This window comes from Cydia strobilella, chromosome 16 (assembly GCF_947568885.1).
Source record: "Cydia strobilella chromosome 16, ilCydStro3.1, whole genome shotgun sequence".
Lineage (NCBI taxonomy): Eukaryota > Metazoa > Arthropoda > Insecta > Lepidoptera > Tortricidae > Cydia > Cydia strobilella.
In genome coordinates this window covers 690,362-710,043 of record NC_086056.1, presented here as the reverse complement: position 1 = coordinate 710,043, position 19,682 = coordinate 690,362, and the positions used below count along the sequence as shown (strand labels likewise).

At 38.8% G+C, this 19,682-nt stretch overlaps 1 protein-coding gene across 1 annotated transcript in view; it reads right to left on the bottom strand.

Annotated features, from left to right (window-relative positions):
- LOC134748371 (hemicentin-2-like) overlaps positions 1 to 19,682 on the bottom strand; it is a 200,599-nt gene that overhangs the window by 115,754 nt on the left and 65,163 nt on the right. Inside the window, exons 2-3 of the mRNA XM_063683155.1 lie at positions 10,379 to 10,511; positions 4,984 to 5,189 (exon numbers count right to left, since the gene is read on the bottom strand). Of these exons, the coding sequence (XP_063539225.1) occupies positions 4,984 to 5,189; positions 10,379 to 10,511 (339 nt within the window). The remainder of the gene's footprint in view (positions 1 to 4,983; positions 5,190 to 10,378; positions 10,512 to 19,682) is intronic.

Sequence of the window (19,682 nt, the reverse complement as noted above, 5' to 3'; positions counted from 1 at the left end):
AATATTCACATTTACATATACAAAGGCGTTTTTTTTTTAAAGCGTTAATTTCAAGGGTGCATTCCTGAGCTTAAATTAAGTAACTTTCACAAAGAAACCGGTATTCTAATTCCATTTTGGAGATAATCGATGATTTGATTTTATCTGATAAGGCCGCTACTAGCGTGTACACTTGCCTTAGGGCCTGATGTTTACATATATAGTTATTTATTGGTAGTTACATCACGAATAAAATTATAATGTACATATTCATTGCAATCTAATTTGAACCTTTCATGAAACAAATAAAGTAGCATTTCTTTTGTTTCACTGCGTTGTAAAACAAACGAAATTCGTTCTAATTTACTTATAGAACAAGGTTTAAATTAAGAATTGAAAAACTTTATATGGTGGGTCTTACGAGGTTAAGGCTACGCGCGCACTGCGGATTTCTGCCGTGCGTTTTTTTTTCCGCAAAATCTGTGAAGTATGCAACCTCCTTGAAGTGCGCGCATTGCGGAAAATAATCTGTATGCGGATTAAAATCTGTGGTTTACTGCAGATTGGTTGCGGTGCGGCGCCGCACGAATTTTCTGCATCCTATGGACTATTGAATAAATCCGCGCACTGCGGAATAAAATCCGTGCGGAGACCGGCCGGCAGCCATCCAGTGACGCAGTTGTTCTCGCGACATGTTGCTGCGCGGTCATGTCGTCGCCTAGCGTAGTAGTCCGTTTTCAACGTCCGTTCTTAACTTGAGTTGGGACTAGAATGGCAAAACGTGCGGATATGTCACCGCTGTGCGCGTACTGGACACGCACGGTTTTTTTCCTTTGCGTTTTTAAAAACGCACCGTAACTCGCCGCACCGCAGTGCGCGCGTACCCTAAAAGTGCCGGCACATTAGCTGACGCAAGAGACCGGCGGATAATGGCATTGAGGGCAGCCATCGAGAAGCGGTCAGCGCTTTGTTGGCTTCGTTGTTTACATATTTATGAATGTTCAGTATGAGTTTATACATTTGCTACTAAACTCAAGTACTATCGCTGACGATCGATATTCGAAATGGCATTGATATGTCATAGTTTTCAATTGTTTGGTGGATTTAAATAATAATGTGTAACACGGACATTATTATTTCAATCCACCAAACACATCACCGCAAACAATATTAATTAGTTTTTACGAAAAAAGTAAAAGAAAATGAAAAAATTAAATGTACTTAGCCATACCCCGAAGTTAACGGAGTTTCAAAAAAACCGGCCAGGTGCGAGTCGGACTCGCGCAAGAAGGGTTCCGTACCATTACGCAATAAACGGCAAAAAAATCACGTTTTTTGTATGGGAGCCCCCCTTAAATATTTATTTTATTCTGTTTAATACTTATTTGTTTTTATAGCGGCAACAGAAATACATCATCTGTGAAAATTTTAACTGTCTAGCTATCACGGTTCATGAGATACAGCCTGGTGACAGACAGACAGACAGCGGAGTCTTAGTAATATGGTCCCGTTTTTACCCTTTGGGTACGGAACCTAAAAAAAACACCGTGTACTATAGAAAAAGTTACCAAACCCTCCAGAGGCGGAGGCCGGATCTGAACCGGTGTCTTCAGCTATCACAGGCATCACAGCTAATGCCCTGGTATTCTAGGCTACCCCGTCACTGCGGTACCCATTCCAATATCTACTGGATATAATTGGTAATTTGGTAGACTCAAAAAACGATGGATGGATTGTGTAAAAGAGGATATGAGAAAAAATGGAGTGAGGGCTAAGGTGACGAAAGATAGAGGAGAATGGAAGAGAAAACATGTGGGGACATGGGATAAGGGCAGGAGGAAGAAGTTCAAATCCCAGGTAAAATAGTGAAGACAACTATTAAATCCAGTTTTTTTTTCTATTGTAAAAGTCATTATCATAGAAGGTAAATGTTCAGACCCTTCTCGCGGAGCACTGTCCGGGATCGCGGTATACATTTTTATTAGATTGTTATTTTTATTAACAAAAAAAGTATTAAGTAAGTTCAATCACATTTACATTAGGTATGTACGCATTTGTAGAAGCAGTTTTAAATTTAATAGCATTTGTGCAAAAATAGTAACATTTTTTATTGTGCTTTTTAGCCCTAAATAATTATGTTCGTCATTGTACTCTGGTTGTTGGGCGTACTCTGGAGTACCAAGTGGCCGAAGACCGTCTGGACGCCCTAGGTACCGCTGGAGAGACGAAGTGCAGAAAGACCTCAGCGAACTCGGCGCCGTCGACTGGACAGAAACGGCTTTGGACAGAGTAGCGGCGGTCTTTGGTGTCGGAGGCCAAGATCCACTTCGGGTCGTCGCGCCACAGCAGTAAGTAAGTAAGTAAGTAAGTAAGTAAGTATTGTTTCCTATCGAGCAAAAGTTGTTTAATCAGGTTTCGAATCGAATCGAAAAAGGCCTCAAGATTGTAATTAATATATTTCGCCGCTATACTTACTCAACCTCGTATCTGCAACACTCATTTGATGACAAAAACACCCGTATTCCGAATGAAAGAAAAGCGACATTTCCATCAAATGATTGTTGCAGATATGATGTTGAGTAAGTATAGCGACGATTTGCCAAAGGTATTATGATCTAAAAAAGGTGCTACGATTTTTAAAAACTGCTGGCTGAACACACTGCGCCTTCGGTTTGTGGACAGGTCAGCCGAACGAGTCCAACTGGAGCCGGTGATGAATGGCTACAACCAAGGACAGCTGCTCGCATCCATGACTTCAACCGGTGCCACTTTGTCATCTAAAATATGAACTCTATCTACTGGATATAAGTTTCAAATTCAAACAGTTAACGTATAGAAAGCGGCTCTAACGTGGCAAGCTGTGCAATCGTAAATATGAGCTCTTATACGGCCCAGCCACGACATCGCGCGGCGGCGGCAGCGGCGAGCGGCGGCCATAGGTGGGAACGAAAGGTCCGATCGCTGTGTCTCGCTCCAACATATGGCCGCCGCGCAATGTCGTGGCCGGGCCGTTAATCCTGTGTATGAGTTTAAAAATTCTTTGACATGTAACATAAATCTTCATTTATTCTCATCTACTCAAGGTTAAGTAGAAGAGATCCCATAAAGGGATAAGTTCGCGTTTTTACAGCCTACTCTTTATATGTTCAGTACAAAAATGAGTTTATACATACATATCCATACTATCCATACTAGTTTATAAAAACGCGAAAGTCTGTCTGTCTGTCTGTCTGTCTGTCTGTGTGTTCCCTCTTCACGCTTAAACCGCTGAATCGATTTAGATGCAATTTGGCATAGAGATAGGTTGAGTCCCTGAGAAGGACATAGGATAGTTTTTATCCCGAAAATCATCCCTTAAGAAAGTAAAAAGCGGGGTGGAATTGAGATAATTAACGAAGTGCCTGCTAATTTGTGTGCATAATATGCTCAAATTTAGATTGCTATGAGAATTTTTCCAGGCGCTATTCTTACTCTAGCTGCGGTTACTAAGTCCACGCAGACGAAGTCGCGGGCAAAAGCTAGTGTAACATAAATCTTCATCTATTCTCATCTACTCAAAAGTTAAGTAAAAGAGATCCCTAAAAGGGATAAGTTCGCGTTTGTACTGCCTACTGTTTTTGTGTTCAGTACAAAAAAGAGCTTATACATACATATATAAAGCGACCGGGTCAGACCCAAACCAATTCCTGTCGATGTAAACCGTCCTCAAAAATCGAGAAAAACCTTAGAATGGGGGCGTCAGGTCAAAGGTACCTTAAGACGAAAAGGCGTTCAAAGCTCCCAATATTCAAAGTTCAACTCGATTTCCTCTTGAGCGAATATTACGTATCGTGTAGTTAATTATTCGTGTTTGAAACTAATTATTTAGGAGTCAAACCTTTGACACGGGTAGTTATCAACCCGATTTAAGTTCTCAACACTAATAGGGTATTTTCCTGCATTTAAAAGAAATTATTTTACACCACGCATGAAATAAAGCACCCGAAGATTAAAAGAGAAACGTAGACAGCAGTTATTTTTAGACACAATTTCTATTTAAAAACCCGTATAAAACTATAAAGAGTACGCAATTTGATTGTGACGTCACATGCTAGTGTTTCATATAAATTCCATAGTAGCAAAATCGTTTTGACAGTTCGAAAAAAGAAGCTGATTTGACTAGTAGTCAAATACCCAATTGAAAAGAGAATTACTTATAGCGTGCGTGTGTGTGTGTGACTATGTTTACAATTTGTTAAAATTTTGATATTATAACACGTCTCGTAATGTTAATGTATCTCGTGCGCACAAACAAGCAAGCACGAACGTTATCCGACATCCGACCTTTGCCAGGGTTCACTTTCCTACTTGCCTTTCTCCACTTTGCGCGATCCTGGGCTTCCTCTCGTGTGAGCCCGCGTTTTCATATCGGCTTTCACATCATCGAGTCATCGCTTTTTTGGTCTGCCCTGGGGTCGGGGGCCGTCAAGCGCTAGGTTAAGGGCCTTAACCTAGCGCTTGATGGTGCCTTAACTTAAGGCATATATTTCCTACGTAGTCATCGTATAATGTCAATTCTAAAATGTGTTATACATTTTAAAATTGTGTTATACTTTAAAATATTTAGATCAGTACGGTTTCACTCATTATTATATTTTTAGTCGCTTTTGGCGACATGTTTGTGTTATACTTTAGAAAATTTTACTAACTTAGCGGTTTCACTCACGTATTTTTAGTCACTCGCACGACATGTTTCGGAGAGCCTAGGTCCCCATTTTCAAGCACTAACAGAGCCTGAGTGAGTAGCGGTCAGGACGGGTGGGCGTCACGTACTGCGCTGATTGTTTAGAAAATTTGCCGTAAAAAACCAGTTATCTTCATTGTTGATCTATTTACGTCTTAGCCAGCGATCATTCGTAGCAAAATAAGTAGTATGACTACTTGTAAAATCCTCAAATTAAAATATATTCATTTAAATTAATTTAATTTGTTCTTAGCGTAGCAAAAGTATTTTATATTACTCACTTATAACGGTAAAGTTCAACCTCATGTTCCTCGTAGGCGAGTTCTTAAAGTCCACCCTGCACCGGTACATTCCAGCGTCCGAGGCCGCCACGGCCTCAACCAGGAGTACCGCCGTCGAGGCCGCGCGGAAATACGCGCGAGACCCAAAGCCGGCGGGTGAGGACCAGAGCTTGGGCTGCGAGGCAAGGCGACCGCGCACGTCGTAGCTGGAGACAAAAGAGCGTATTAAACTGGGAAGTGTGTGAGATCGCGCGAGAGGCCTACAGCCTGATGGCGGGGCTGAGACTTCAAACTCATCTACCTACCATCTTCTAGAAAATCACTTTTTCTACCATCACTTTTTTCATCAACCGCCTGAGATAGGCCTTCAAACTTACATTGTGACATCAAAATTATATTAAAAGTCACTCTTGCATTTCGCTCGTACTTGTCCGTGCATGTATTTTGGCGCGACCGGGGCGCACGGGCGACCCTGACATCATTTAGATATAATTTTGATGTCATAATGTAAGTTAGAATTGGATTCACACATACATTCTAGACACGACTTGCAGTATCATATCGGTATCAGAACCATAACAGGTATTATAATCTGAATATGGCACTAGTTACTTTGATAGTCAGTAGCTATGTACCTACCGACTGAATGTCAAGGGGATAGTGGACGACCGCGTCACCATACAAACGTAGTGCCCATTTTCCTCCCTAAATATTAATATTAGGAAAACATTCTTACACAATGTATAGTATGAACCACAGCATGCACCTTTAGTTTGAATTTCTTAAATTTTTCGAATATTATAAAAGTAGGAGCGAAATACAAATTCTATACAATTTGATAAATGCGCTTATATACGAAATAAAACCGGCCAAGTGCCAGTCGGACTCGCGCACCGAGGGTTCCGTACTTTTTAGTATTAAATTTGTTGTTATAGCGGCAACCGAAATACAGGAAGAGGAGGTGAAGAGGTTTACAATAGTGGCATGCTGGCAAAAGTTGTATGAAAATGTAGTGAATAAATAAATTAAAAATAAAAATAAAAAATGCATCATCTGCGAAATTTTCAACTGTCTCACGGTTCATGAGATACAGCCTGGTGACAGACAGACGGACAGACGGACAGCGCAGTTTTAGTAATAGGGGCCCGTTTTTACCCTTTGGGTACGAAATCCAAAAACAAAAGGATCGAAAAATAAACAAACAAACAAACGGTTAAGTTATAATCCTAATCAAGCTGTGATTAATACTCTGTGTGAACTGTGCAAAAATATTTCCTATAATGTTAATATCCAGAGAAAAATGGTGACTACGTTTGCAAGGAAAAGCGTTTTCGCGCTATCCCCTTTCGTCTTAATTAAATGGACTGCCGCAGCGAGCGTGTTAACTTTGTACTTCGACGAACCATCTGTTAATGAAATCACAATATTTGAAATAATGGAAAAAAGGAACGTTTTTCCGCCTCGGGCGAGCTCCGAGCTCGTGACAAGTACATCACATAGAATCTGTAATATATGACATTTATTACAGCTTATAATTTATAACGGGTGTTTCCTGTAACAGATTACAGAAGCAATAAATTAAGCTGTAAGCTGTACTCCTCAAACTGACCAACTTTTAAATATATTAATAACGGGTCACTCACGTGTTTTAAGTCGAAAACGCTCGACATGTTTCACTTAAAACACGTGAGTGACCCGTTATTAATATATTTAATATGTCTATGTCTCACGGAAGTTTTGTTATTAAAACTGACCAACTTTTGTTCAGCAACTTTTAAAAATAACTTGTTTTGATTTTCATTACACTTTAAAGTTTATTCTATTTTATTGTATTATATTGTATTGTATTTATTTATTGCATTTCACATGTATATTCTAAGACGCAATGTATTGCAAAATTTGTTATGTTTAAAGGGTTACAAGCCGTTCGTCAAACACAAAGATGGCAGAGTACATTGAGAATAACGAGTGTGAACGCGACCGGACCAACAAGAGTGAATGTGACCGATGGTAACGTTGAAAGCGAACGCAGCCAACGCACAAAAATGAGGGTAGACCGAGCGCGGTCTACACAACTTTGACACCCACCCGCTATCTTCAGTCACCCGTGAACAGGATGCATGTAACTGCGTCGAAATATCGGGAGCTCACAAACAATACAGGTTAATCACGGTATTCACGGTCTGTATCCCGGTCAATATAAGTCTAGTGTAACCGTGAATCATTGAAAACTGTTAAACTTTAACAAATTGTTAAATCAGCCATTTTTTATATCGATTTTTTTCGTCAGGTTTCGATAACATTTATTAGTAAGTAGGTATAAAGAGCTCTTAATTTTGCAAAATAAAAATCGCCCAGAATCGGCCTTAATAAATATAATAGGTATATAAATAAATATTAAATATATTAATAACGGGTCACTCACGTGTTTTAAGTCGAAAACGCTCGACATGTTTCACTCCGTACCGAGGAGCGTCATCAGGAGCTTGCGTCGACGGTGACGGACCGGCGCAGACTGCGGGCCGCAGCCCTCCGCGCCCGATGACTCGGCGCGGGCGCCGGTGGCGGCAGGGGGGGCGAGAAACTACCCTCGTTTACGGCATTATTGTCTAATGATGGCTGATGACGCTCCTCGGTACGGAGTGAAACATGTCGAGCGTTTTCGACTTAAAACACGTGAGTGACCCGTTATTAATATATTTAATATGTCTGTGTCTCACGGAAGTTTTGTTATATAAATAAATACTAAGACTAAGTCCCACAGTAAGCTCAGTAAGGTTTTTGTTGTCAATATCATATTTTATTTTGTTATCTACTATTATTGATACGTTTCAGTGCGTCGTTATTATACTTCTATCGATCTTACAATCTGTACCTACGAAATCTTCGATAATCGGTCGGGTAGTTAAATTAGTTGACAAATTGCCTTCCCAGTAGGCCTAGCACGTGATTGACAGTATCTCGCCGCGATATAGACCCGTCTTTTTCTAACTGTATTAATTAAAGAGGGACGGGTAGTCTTATCACGCGGCAAGATACTGTAGTGCCAATCATCTGCTAGCCCTGATCCTTAAGCCGTCGCTATATCTGTAGCGGACATCCAAACGATTATAAATCTTGTTTTGTGACAAAGGGACTGAAAAAGTAACGGAATAGTACATTTCGATGCTAGTGTGGAAAGAATGACATTTCCGCACGTGGATCGAACGACGTTTAGGAATAAAAACAATATCGAATACAATATCATAATCAATAAGAACAAACGCCTCTTGTTTGACAGGCGTTTCGGCAGCTATTCCTACCTCTACCTTCCATAGCTATTCCGTTCCATTCAGACAACTTATTAAGAACGGTTTTTCAATCTTCAATATTAAAAAATAAACGTGTTATAATGATGAAGAGGTAAGTAATAAAATATGAAATATTTTTTCGCATTCTTATATTAACAGTAGGTTTTTATGTTTAAAGGAAACTAATATCATCCATAAGTAGTCATGAATTGGAACAAGTATAAATTTAAAAAAATTGGAAAAGAAAAAAGCACTAGTTCGCGAAAAACCAACTTTCTGTCCGCTAAACAGCTACGTAAAGTAGCACTTTTTGAGCAACTATATTAAAAAAATTGTTATCAATTCAAAACGGTAAAAAACTCAAAAAGACAAGGAGTGCGGTTTCAGCAGTTTATTTTATGTGTATAATATTATAATAGGCATCAGTTTACATTTTCTGTTTCAAATTTCGTTTTCACTATTGCAGTCTAAGATCCTCAGTCATGAGGGAACGACGAAGAAGAAGAAGAAGATTGCAGTCTAAAAAAAATCTGTTTAATATTGGCTTAAATCAGAAACGCAGTAGGCTGATTCGCATTGAAGCTGCCTTATAAGTTATAATGTGACAAAATATATCCTTACGTAACGGGTCCTTATGTAACTTTTTAGGGTTTCGTACCTCAAAAGGAAAAAACGGAACCCTTATAGGATCACTCGTGCGTCGGTCTGTCTGTCTGTCTGTCCGTCTGTCACAGCCAATTTTCTCCGAAACTACTGGACCAATTGAGTTAAAATTTGGTATACATATGTATGTTTGTGACCCAAAGATTGAGTTATTCAAGTAAATAGGCAAAAAATGACCATTCCCCCCCTTTATCTCCGAAACTACTGGGTCTAAAATTTTGAAAAAAATACACAAAATAGATCTTTACCTATAGATTACAGGAAACCTATTAGAAATGTGCAGTCAAGCGTGAGTCGGGCTTAATTACTAAGTTTTTGATCCGACCCCTACGGGTGTTTTAAAGGCATTTCACTCACGTTTCACATAAAAAATACATTGTTCAAATTGTGTAATGTACGGAACCCTTGGAATGCGAGTCCGACTCGCACTTGGCCGGTTTTTCTGTAAGTACCTTAACAAGACGAACTCGTTACCTATTGTATCGACACGTTTAAACTGATACAGAATTGACGTGACATGGGATAGGACTTGTAATCATAAGCTGTCAAACGTTTCCTCTATCCTAACGTGAATTCACTTACGAGGGGTACGGATAACATCTTTGTGCCCCGGCTTCTCTCGCCTGCACCACAGCCTGCACGTATAGTCCTCCTGTTTTTTACCGGAAGAGATAGCAACAGAAGAAAAACTTGAAACAGGTACCAGCCTGCACCTGCAACCGATCCGACTCCGCGCGTATCGACTTGTCTTACCCGCGGACCCTGTGTGTCTTATTTTATGTTCCAGGCGATGCAGTGTCTGTGGGGATTTCACCCACGATGGCTTTACCGCGTGAAAAACAACACGGGGAGTGCCAGTAACTAATAGCGTCAACAGCACGACATCTGCTCGCCACGGGCACGTTTTTGATCGTGTTTGCCGCTCCGGTATTCGTTAAATAGCCATGGAAACATTGTCGCCCTACCTGACACTGCTTGGTATGCATTAGACTCGAACTCCAATGAATGTACCCGTATAGCGGCTCCCCGTCGCTCTCCTGGAACCAAAGCCCCATGGAGACCTGGTCTCTAGCAGCGAGGGGCTGGATGTCGCACGGCATCTCTTCACCACGGGCACACTACACCTGCCAGGCTTGTGGTAGTGTTTGCCACTTGGGTATTGGTTAAATAGCCATGAAAACATTGTCGCCCCACCTGACATTGCTTGGTCTGTAATAGACTCGAAGGTTAATGATTTTTTTGTTTGCATACCCCATACTGTAGCCCCTCGGGAAAACCTCGGCAGGGAGCTCATTCCACAGCCGAAGCATCCGCGGGAGGAAATTCATCTTAAACCGCACAATACGCGACCATTTCGGTTCTAGGGTGTGAGGATGAACACCCTGCCGAAAGCGGTCGTTGGCATCATGTCAAACAATTCTTCAGAGCACAGCCCATTGTACCTGTACAGCGGCTCCCCGTCGCTCTCTTTGAACCACAGCACCATGGAGACCTGGTCTCCAGCAGCAAGGGGCTGGATGTCGCACGGTAGCGCCGCTTTCTTCCCCAGTACACCTTGGACGTTCGCTGTTGGTACTGTAACAAGAGACGCGCAGTTTAATGAATGAATCCAAAATAGAATGGGCTGCTTATCTGTAGATAAATACCTTAAAAAATTTTATGATATAGGAAGCAAATGAGCATACTATAAGAAAGAAATTACCGTCGCCCATGGACGCAACACCAGCGGGTTTGTAATTGCGATACGAGCCTTTAAGATGGGAGAACTTTCTTTTTTTGAAGGTTAGACTAAAGTAAATAACGGAAATATTATTGTTACCCCCAAAATTTATTGTTTTTTTTTCTATTTTTGTTGAAAATCTTAATGCGGTTCACAGAATACATCTACTCACCAAGTTTCAACAGTCTTATAGTTTCGGAAAAAAGTGGCTGTGACATACGGACGGACAGACAGACAGACATGGCGAATCCATAAGGGTTCCGTTTTTTGCCATTTGGCTACGGATCCCTAAAAAGTTGGATACCGAGTCACGATGTTCAAATATGGAGAGAAATATAATTTTTCGCGTGTCCTGTCGAAATGTCGAAGTTACAGAGCTGTATTCGATTAATTAGGTGGCAATCGACTTTTCATAGAAGGTCAATCTGGGGAAAACCGAAATACTTAGATCAAGGACTTCCCTATTTGAATACGGACTTCACTTAAGACACATTCAGAAAGGAAAAGCTTCGCTTCTTTTGCTCTATTGACCTTCTGTACACGTTTTCACTAGTTTAAACTAGTTTTCCGTTAGGTCTCGGAGAAAACTAGTTTTCACTAGGATTTTTCAGTCAAAACTAGTATCCGTAGAATTCCTTGGAGTTCACTAAATATTCAAAACTAGTTTTAACTAAGTGAAATCGCGTTTTATCTTAGCACGATTCTAACCCAGGACCACAGGCTTCGCAGGCATGGTTAATTAGAATAATTAGGCTAAAGCAGACACACGGGCCAATTCGAACAATGATCTAGATATCAACAAAGAGGATATAATATAGAGCGGTACTGTCATAGTAAATTTTGTAACCACAGTAAATTCACTGCCATCTATCGACACACTTTTAAACTACAAATGAAGATTTTAAAAATACGATAAAATGTATTTAAACATGGATAAATGTTTTTTTTTATTTGCATTCATTATTTTTATGATTTTGACCCATGTTATTTCACTGATATGCGTTAAAATTGTTAAATAACAAACGAAACCGTCAACGCCATCTTTACGACAGTAGGCCAAAGCTAGTAGCGCCCTCTGATCGAGAATCAAATTTTCTTGATTTTCGAGGCACGTTTTTTCCTTAGACTGTATCCATCTATTACGGAGTTATATCTATCTTTGATATCAATTAGATATGTTACACTAGAAATGAAACAGAAACGATAACGAGATATTTAAGTCATGTCAAAAAAAATCCGCAATTCCAAATGTCCTCTTGAACGATGTCTTTAAGATTTACTGAAGACAATACTTAGACATCCATTAGATATCCCAAAGCGTCACAATAATTGTATCGTGAAATGACAATTGGATTCTCGAATCGAGCTGCAAAAGATACTAGTTGAGAACTAAACTATACTAATGTATCTATTAGATCTCGTATTGTTCTCGTATCTAGTAATTTTAACGTTGTTCGAAATGACCGGACAGTCTTTGACAAATTATCTTTGCATTGCGTTGCGATGGCTCGGTGTCGCTTAGGCCAAATAGCGTAGGTAACGAGCTGACATACATCACATACAACAGACAAAACATTCAATAAACGTTCTTCCTGAGATAAAGTTGTGTGATTAGGTTACGCCAATGAACAAAGCCAGTTATTCAAGCCATAGAAAAGATCTATTTTGCAAAATATCACTAATGTTTTAAAGCCAGGCAATGTTGTGCACTTTAGGCAATGTTAAGCAAAACTTTACAGTAGGTACAGGGAAATATCAAATCAATTTGAAAATTCAAAGCTTCGAATGCCGCTGACGGGCTGTCACCGGATCTCGACACGCACGTCACTTGACACCTGTCACGACAGGCTCCACTGAATGGGAGAGTGGGCAGAGTGTCGGATGTCGGACGGATTTTACCGTTTTTATAGAGTCATTGATATGGCCTTAGCTTGCTTGCTTGTCTTGCTTGTATTAGATTGGGAGTAAATCCAGGAAATTAGAAGGGAGTAAAATATATGGCGCGCCTCGCGAAATTTTGGGTATACACGGCTCTTAGTATCCCTTGTCACTAGGTACTTTATATTTATTAAGAAAAACGTTTAATAATTAACAGTCATTGACATATAACTTCGTACAGACGGGCCTTATACCAAGAATGGGGCCAGGACACTGGCGAGCACGCGAATGCGAGCCAATCGTGCAGTCCAACGCAACTTGTTGCAATTGCGACCAATCTTGCGCGATGTGAACTCGTCAACCAATCGTGTTGTGCCATTCGATTCGACTGGTGTTCACCATACGAGAATGTTCGGTCAGAAATATATGATCGGGGCCTATCTTTACTTTTGATATCTGATAACTATATTATAATGATAACTTCATCGTGTTAAAAAAGGCGAAAGATTTATTCGTTTTGAAGTACGTAAACAAACAGTTTAATTGATCAATTTGTACATTGATACAATTGCGCAATGGAAACGAAACAGCAATATTAAAATTAATTAAATTAAATTAATTTATTTCGGACAATTCGGAATCCATATACTTATCACAATTTACATATCAAATATAAAATATTAAAATTAAAATTCAATCAACTTTAAAAAAAATAAAGTTAAATTACAGCATTGTTTAAATTATAAAATTTAAATTGAAATAGAATTAAAATAAATAATTAAATTAAAATTTTAAAAATTGATTTAATTTTTAACCGACTTCAAGATTTCAAAAGGAGGTTCTCAATTCGGTTGTTTTTTTTAATGTTTGTTACTCCATAACTCCGTCATTTCTGGACCGATTTTAAAAATTCTCTTTTTGATTGTAAGTATATACATACAGATTGGTCCCGTTTTTGTCAAAACGCAGTTCTGATGATGGGATCCATGAGGAATCGAGGGAACTCCTCAAATGTGAAAGGCATACATATAGTGATTTTTGTATTTTTATCAACAAATCCAGCATTTCCATTAAAAGTGACATTTGATGAAGTGGAACTGCTGACGATGATCAGAATGGAACTCTTCAATGACACGTAGTTCACGTTTGGCGATTTGTTCTCTTCGTTATGGACCCAGTCGTTTTTTTTTTTCTTAAAAATTATTTTATGTAGGTATCATAGCGAAGAGGTAAATAACGAAATTTCCTTCCCCTTTTCCCTCTGTTTTCCTTTCTGTAAGCCTAATATGAACGAATAACTTTAAGTACCCAGAGACTTCTGAGACTGTACATTTTGCAATCTAATTTAGAACAAACAAGAAAGTTGAATCAAACCCTATTACAAGAAGTCCGATTCTGATGATTAGATTAGATTAGATTAGATTAATTTATTTCTTAGAGTTTTGAATGATTCACGGTTAGTTTCACTAGACTTATATTGACCGGGATATAGACCGTGATTACCTTTTGTATTATTTGTGAGCTCCCGATATTTCGACGCAGTTACATGCATCATGTTCAAAAGGTAATCACGGTCTATATCCCGGTCAATATAGGTCTAATTTATTTCTTATTGGAAATTACAATATATTTAACAATGTCACAATGTTTCTAAAATAACATGAGCTCACAAAAAGATCGTCAAATTGTAAAAAATAATAACTTAGTAAAATAATTAGAAAATAAAAACAATTAAACAAATCATAAAAAAATTAAGTCAAATACAGTGAGATAAAATGTCAGAGAATAATGATAGTAATACTAAATACAATGTCAAAAAAATTTCTCTTCCAGAGTATAAATAAGCGGTCAAAATGTATATATTGCTAGGGCACCCTAGTTAATATAATGTCAGAATTAATAATAGTATTGCAGTCCAATTAAAATAAATAAATAATAATAATAGATGCAACTATTTGAATTAATTTTTCATCAGAAACGTCTGCGAAAGATGTTATTAATTAGAATAAATTTAAAAGTGGAAAAATTACTGCCTTGGGTGAGACTTGAACTCACGGCCTCTGGATCGATACTCCAGCGCTCTGCCAACTCAACCACCAAGACCTCATCCAAAGTCAGCAAATCTTCCCACTATATGGGTCTAAGGGACCCTAGTGACGACGTCTACCTTATTTGATGTAGTTCCCATTTTATTTTAATATTTTTAATACGATGTATCGTACAAAGTTTTATAGTACATATGGCCCTTCAAATTTTCGTCATAGTTACGTAATGTGCTAATTATCGCACTAGTACGGTAAAGTGACGTGCACCTGATATCAAACCGATATTTGAATAATACTCACCACCTGCACTCACACGATCTCATACACCTACACACACCCACACCCACACACACCCACACCCACACCCACACCCACCCACACACACACACACCCACACACACACACACACACACACGCACACACACACACACACACACACACACACACACACACACACACACACACACACACACACACACACACACACACACACACACACACACACACACACACACACACGTGTTGTATGATTCTAATATTATTCAAATATCTATTATGAATGGTAGCTAACTGAAACGTCAAAAATTTGTCGAATATTTGACGTAAAGTCTTAAAGTTCGAATCATGCCGTCAGTTAGCTGACATTTACTTGACTTGTACGTACATGTATTAGTTCAAGCGAGACGCCCGCGCCAATATGATACAAATGTCGGTTTGATGTCAGGTCACATCAGGTGCACGTTCAAATTGGCCTGTATTGTAAGTATGTAACTTCGGCGCTAGCGTCGCGCGCTTTTATTGGTTGCCGTTCATGCATACTATTGGCCCACAACTGCAAGCGCAAACAGGCACCAATCAATGTGAGCCGCTAACACTGTGAGCGTCTTACGTAAGCGAACAACTCGCGAACGCGAAGCGAAGCGACGCGCCGCGGCGCGGCGGGCCCACGGCGTTCGCGTTCGCAACGGAATCTCCCACGTAGGACACTTCTATAGGTATCAAAGGATTGAATCACCCCGCGCCGCATCGCTTTCGCGTGTTCGCCTTCGTGGTACGCTGCGTCAAGGTCGTATCAAAATAAAATGAAAACCACATAAAATTGTTGAAACCCAATCGGCTTCCACCTAACAACCTTTTCCAAGTCTTAACGAAACCGATTTTAGAAGTGTTTGGAACCAGAAGGTCGTTCCTGCTCTTCACTGAACTTTTGTCCATTTTGAGAACATTTTACCGATTAATATAGCTTAAGTTTTCAGAGCAGAGCAGGCACTTGATGAAAAACACAGCCATGGAAGGCTCTTGTAGGCTCATATCGCCTCAAAACACGTCATCTACTCGGAAAAGGGCTTTTTCTTTCCTGCTAGGAGGAACCAAAGTAGCACTTTTCTTCCCTGCTGGGAGGGATCAAAGTAGCACTTTTCTGTTCTACTACACTATTTTACAATTTTTGCATACAATTTTTTTTGCTTAAATAATAGTTTGAAGCATAATAATTAGGAATAAAACTATGATAACGGATTATTTATATCGCGTATATTGAATTTATAACACATCCCGATAACAAACAAAACGAAACGTCGGGATGTATTATAAACGCAATATACGCGATATAATCCGTTTTCATAGTTTTATTTAATGAGTAACTATCGCAGTAACCGAAGACAAATGTCATAATAATTTGCTTATAGGTGTTGTGAAAAGCAGTATGTGTCGCGCTACATGCTCTTGATCAATGTTTGAATAATATGCTTAATAACATTGTTAATATTACGGCTGTTATCTGTGAAATTGAATATGCTAAGTAAGCTGTACCCGTCATTGGACCAGAACCAAAGAACGGTGAATGATACTTAAACTTTTAAAGTAGGGAGCGGAATAACTTTACAAAATGTGACATTTTCAACCAAAAGGTACCACATTGTCGCTTGTCAATAAGTTTGATTTCAAATTGTAGCTGTATGGAAATAGCGCCTTATTAACAACCGACAATAAGTACCCTTTAAATTGAAAATGTCACAAATTGATCTCTACTTGATTAGTTATTTGTTTTACAGGGGGGCAAAGTTGTTGTTCAACCGCTCGTGCTAATATTGATACCCGAGCAAGCAAAAAAATCCAAAATTGAACCAAGAGTGTAGCGAGTGGCTCGAAAAGTGGAATGACCGCTGTGAGGGTTTCAAAGCACGAGGGTTGAACAAATTTGGCCCTTGAGTTAAACACCAAATTTTTCACTTTTCTTTTCAAAACTTGCCCTTAAAACTGAGTTCGAAACTATTAGGTACCAGATGATTCTCTGTGAGGAGAAAATGCTTCATACAATTTTTTTACCGTCTACTACCTCCTAAAACCTCACGACCTAAAATAATATTTATTCTACTCGTCGACCGTAATGGTTGAAATAAGATTTCGTATACCAAACTGTAATTGGGTACTTTTCATGTATGGGCTCCCAACTCCACTATAATATTCATTTCGATACGAGTCAACTATAATGAAATTGACCAATCACAGCTCGCCAAAATCGAGAAAAAGACTGTCTAAAAATTAAATTTAGCGCCGAGCAAGTACCAGGGCCTCATGAGTTACGAGAAGGTGTCGTTGACCAGCCGGGCACCGGCGGCCAGGCGCGTTCGATTATGAGAACATCGCAATTGCTCGCGTATCTTAGCTGAATACTTTTGGTTTGTTTACCTATATGATTCTACTAGTTTAAAGTATTATTTTGTTGACTGTAGAAAAGTATTGTATACAATAGTGATATAATCAAGCTTTTCAATCTCGTACCTGACTTAGGCAACGAAGCTTGCTGAGGTAACACGGTACTCGACTAAAAAGTTCTCCATTATATCACGATTGTATAAAATACTATTATTACTTACCCCAAAATGTAAGAAACGGACAAATATCAAATTTTGTATAAATATTGCCGTGATTTATAGGAACTATTTAAAAAAATCCGAGCTCTCTAGCCACTTATTTTCTTGGAAAAAAAGACATACATCCTAAGTAACACTATTTCTTCTAAATACTTATGAAGCAACAAATTATCTACTACATAAAGGATGACTCACGTTAGACCGGGCCGTGACCGGGCCGGAGCTTCCGGCGCTTCGTTTTCTATGGAAAGCATCACGTGATCACCTGTCATGTCATAGAAAAGTAAGCGCCGGAAGCTCCGGCCCGGTCACGGCCCGGTCTAACGAGATTCATCCTTAACGTGCAATTTTCATCTGCTTTACCAAAGGTGGAAGGTAGTTTGTGAATTAAATTCCTACGTATTTGTGTAGGTACCTATACTGTAGGGTAAATTCGCAGACACAATTTCGGATAGAATCCAAACCAACCTATACCCATACTTAAAATATTATAGTAAATTCTATAAATAAATAAGAAGCCTTTGAGATGTCCGTAAAATTGTGGTCCGATAAAAGAATGTGAGCTGGCCGGGAAGTGCGGCTTTGTTGTCTGTGAACGGACAGAGCGGAGGAGGCTGTTTAAGTACTTTGCAGTCTCTAGAAATATTGCATTTTCAATGCCAGAAAACTGTTTTTTTTACCAGTTCAGTGTGGCTTTGGACTTTAAAAGTCGGTATTCACCCTGCCTAGGAAGCAGGAAATGCCGGGTTCGAATACCGGTAAGGGCATTTGTACGTTTTCTAAAATAAATATTGAAAACCTGATTCTCACAGATCTTGTGTTTTTGGGTTCTTATAACTTAGAATCACTAGCATATAATGCGGCATTTTGAGTGTGTCATAACCGCTATTAGGTGATAGGTTGTAGAATGTTATTGCTCTGTTTTTGTTTTGTCGCTTTCTGTTTTTTGTTCCACTAACACTTAGTTTTTAATCTTAATTGTTACTAACCATTATGGGCCAGTGTTGTCTTAAATAAATAAATTGAAATTGAAAATTGAAATATTCAATCGTGATGAATTGATGATAAAAAAATGTCCCAAAAATTTGTATGAAACTTGTACATTCCACTACGTCACACATACAAGTGAAAAAACAATCACACAAACGTGACGTAATGAATTGAATAAATATTCAATTCATTACGTCACGTTTGTGTCCCCAAATGGGGACATCTTTTTTTAATGGCAGGATGGAAAATGTTGTCGATTCTGAGTAGAACGAGCCCAAGAATGTCCAGATTTGAAAGAATCAGGTTTTCAATATTTATTTTAGAAAACGCCCATCACGATCACGATTAAAATAAATCGTCATTCATATTTCGAGAATTTTTTTGAATTCCGTCTTGAGATATGAATGTTTTCTATATATCTAAGTATATATTTATCTAGTCTTCTTCAAAATTCAAAATTGTTTATTGCATATCACATTACACATTATTAGGTGGGAGCTTATAAGTAGGTGGGTTAACATGTGACACACTGCAAGGGCACCGCAATATACTTAGAACTAACATGCATTTAAATTAACATTGTTAATCATGTTTATCGTTTAAAAATTCATTCACATTGTAATAACATTTATTGACTAAAAATGTTTTTAAGTGTTTATTAAACATCGGCAGTTTTTCAATATTTTTTAGGGAGTTTGGTAGGTGGTTGTATATTTTAATTAGCATGTAGTGAGGGCTCGATGAGACTATTTTTAGTTTTGAGAGGGGTAATTGAAGTTTATTTAAGTTTTTATTGTTCCTTTTGATTTTTGGTGCTGTCGGAGTAAACAACTCCGTATGTTTCCTAACAAATTTGCATGATTCAAGGATGTACATTGACGGTAGAGTTAGTATTTGGAGTTTCTTGAAAAGAGGTCAGCACGACTCCATTTGATCAGAATTTGTTATTATTCTGACACATCTCTTTTGGAGAATGAAGATCTTATCCATGTCAGTACTATTACCCCATAAAACGAGACCGTAAGTCATTCTTGAATACGCGTATGCATAGTATACAGAAAGGGCAGTTTGGAAGTCGGTCGCCCGTTTGATGTGTTGTAGTGCGTTCTTCTTCTATCTTAGTCTTAGTTTGTGGTGAGGTCGATCTGTGTAAGATTGTCTCCAAATATTTACTATTATTCGTAGTGCAAAAATATGCCGAAATACCTCGTTATTTACAATTAATAAAGCTATACCT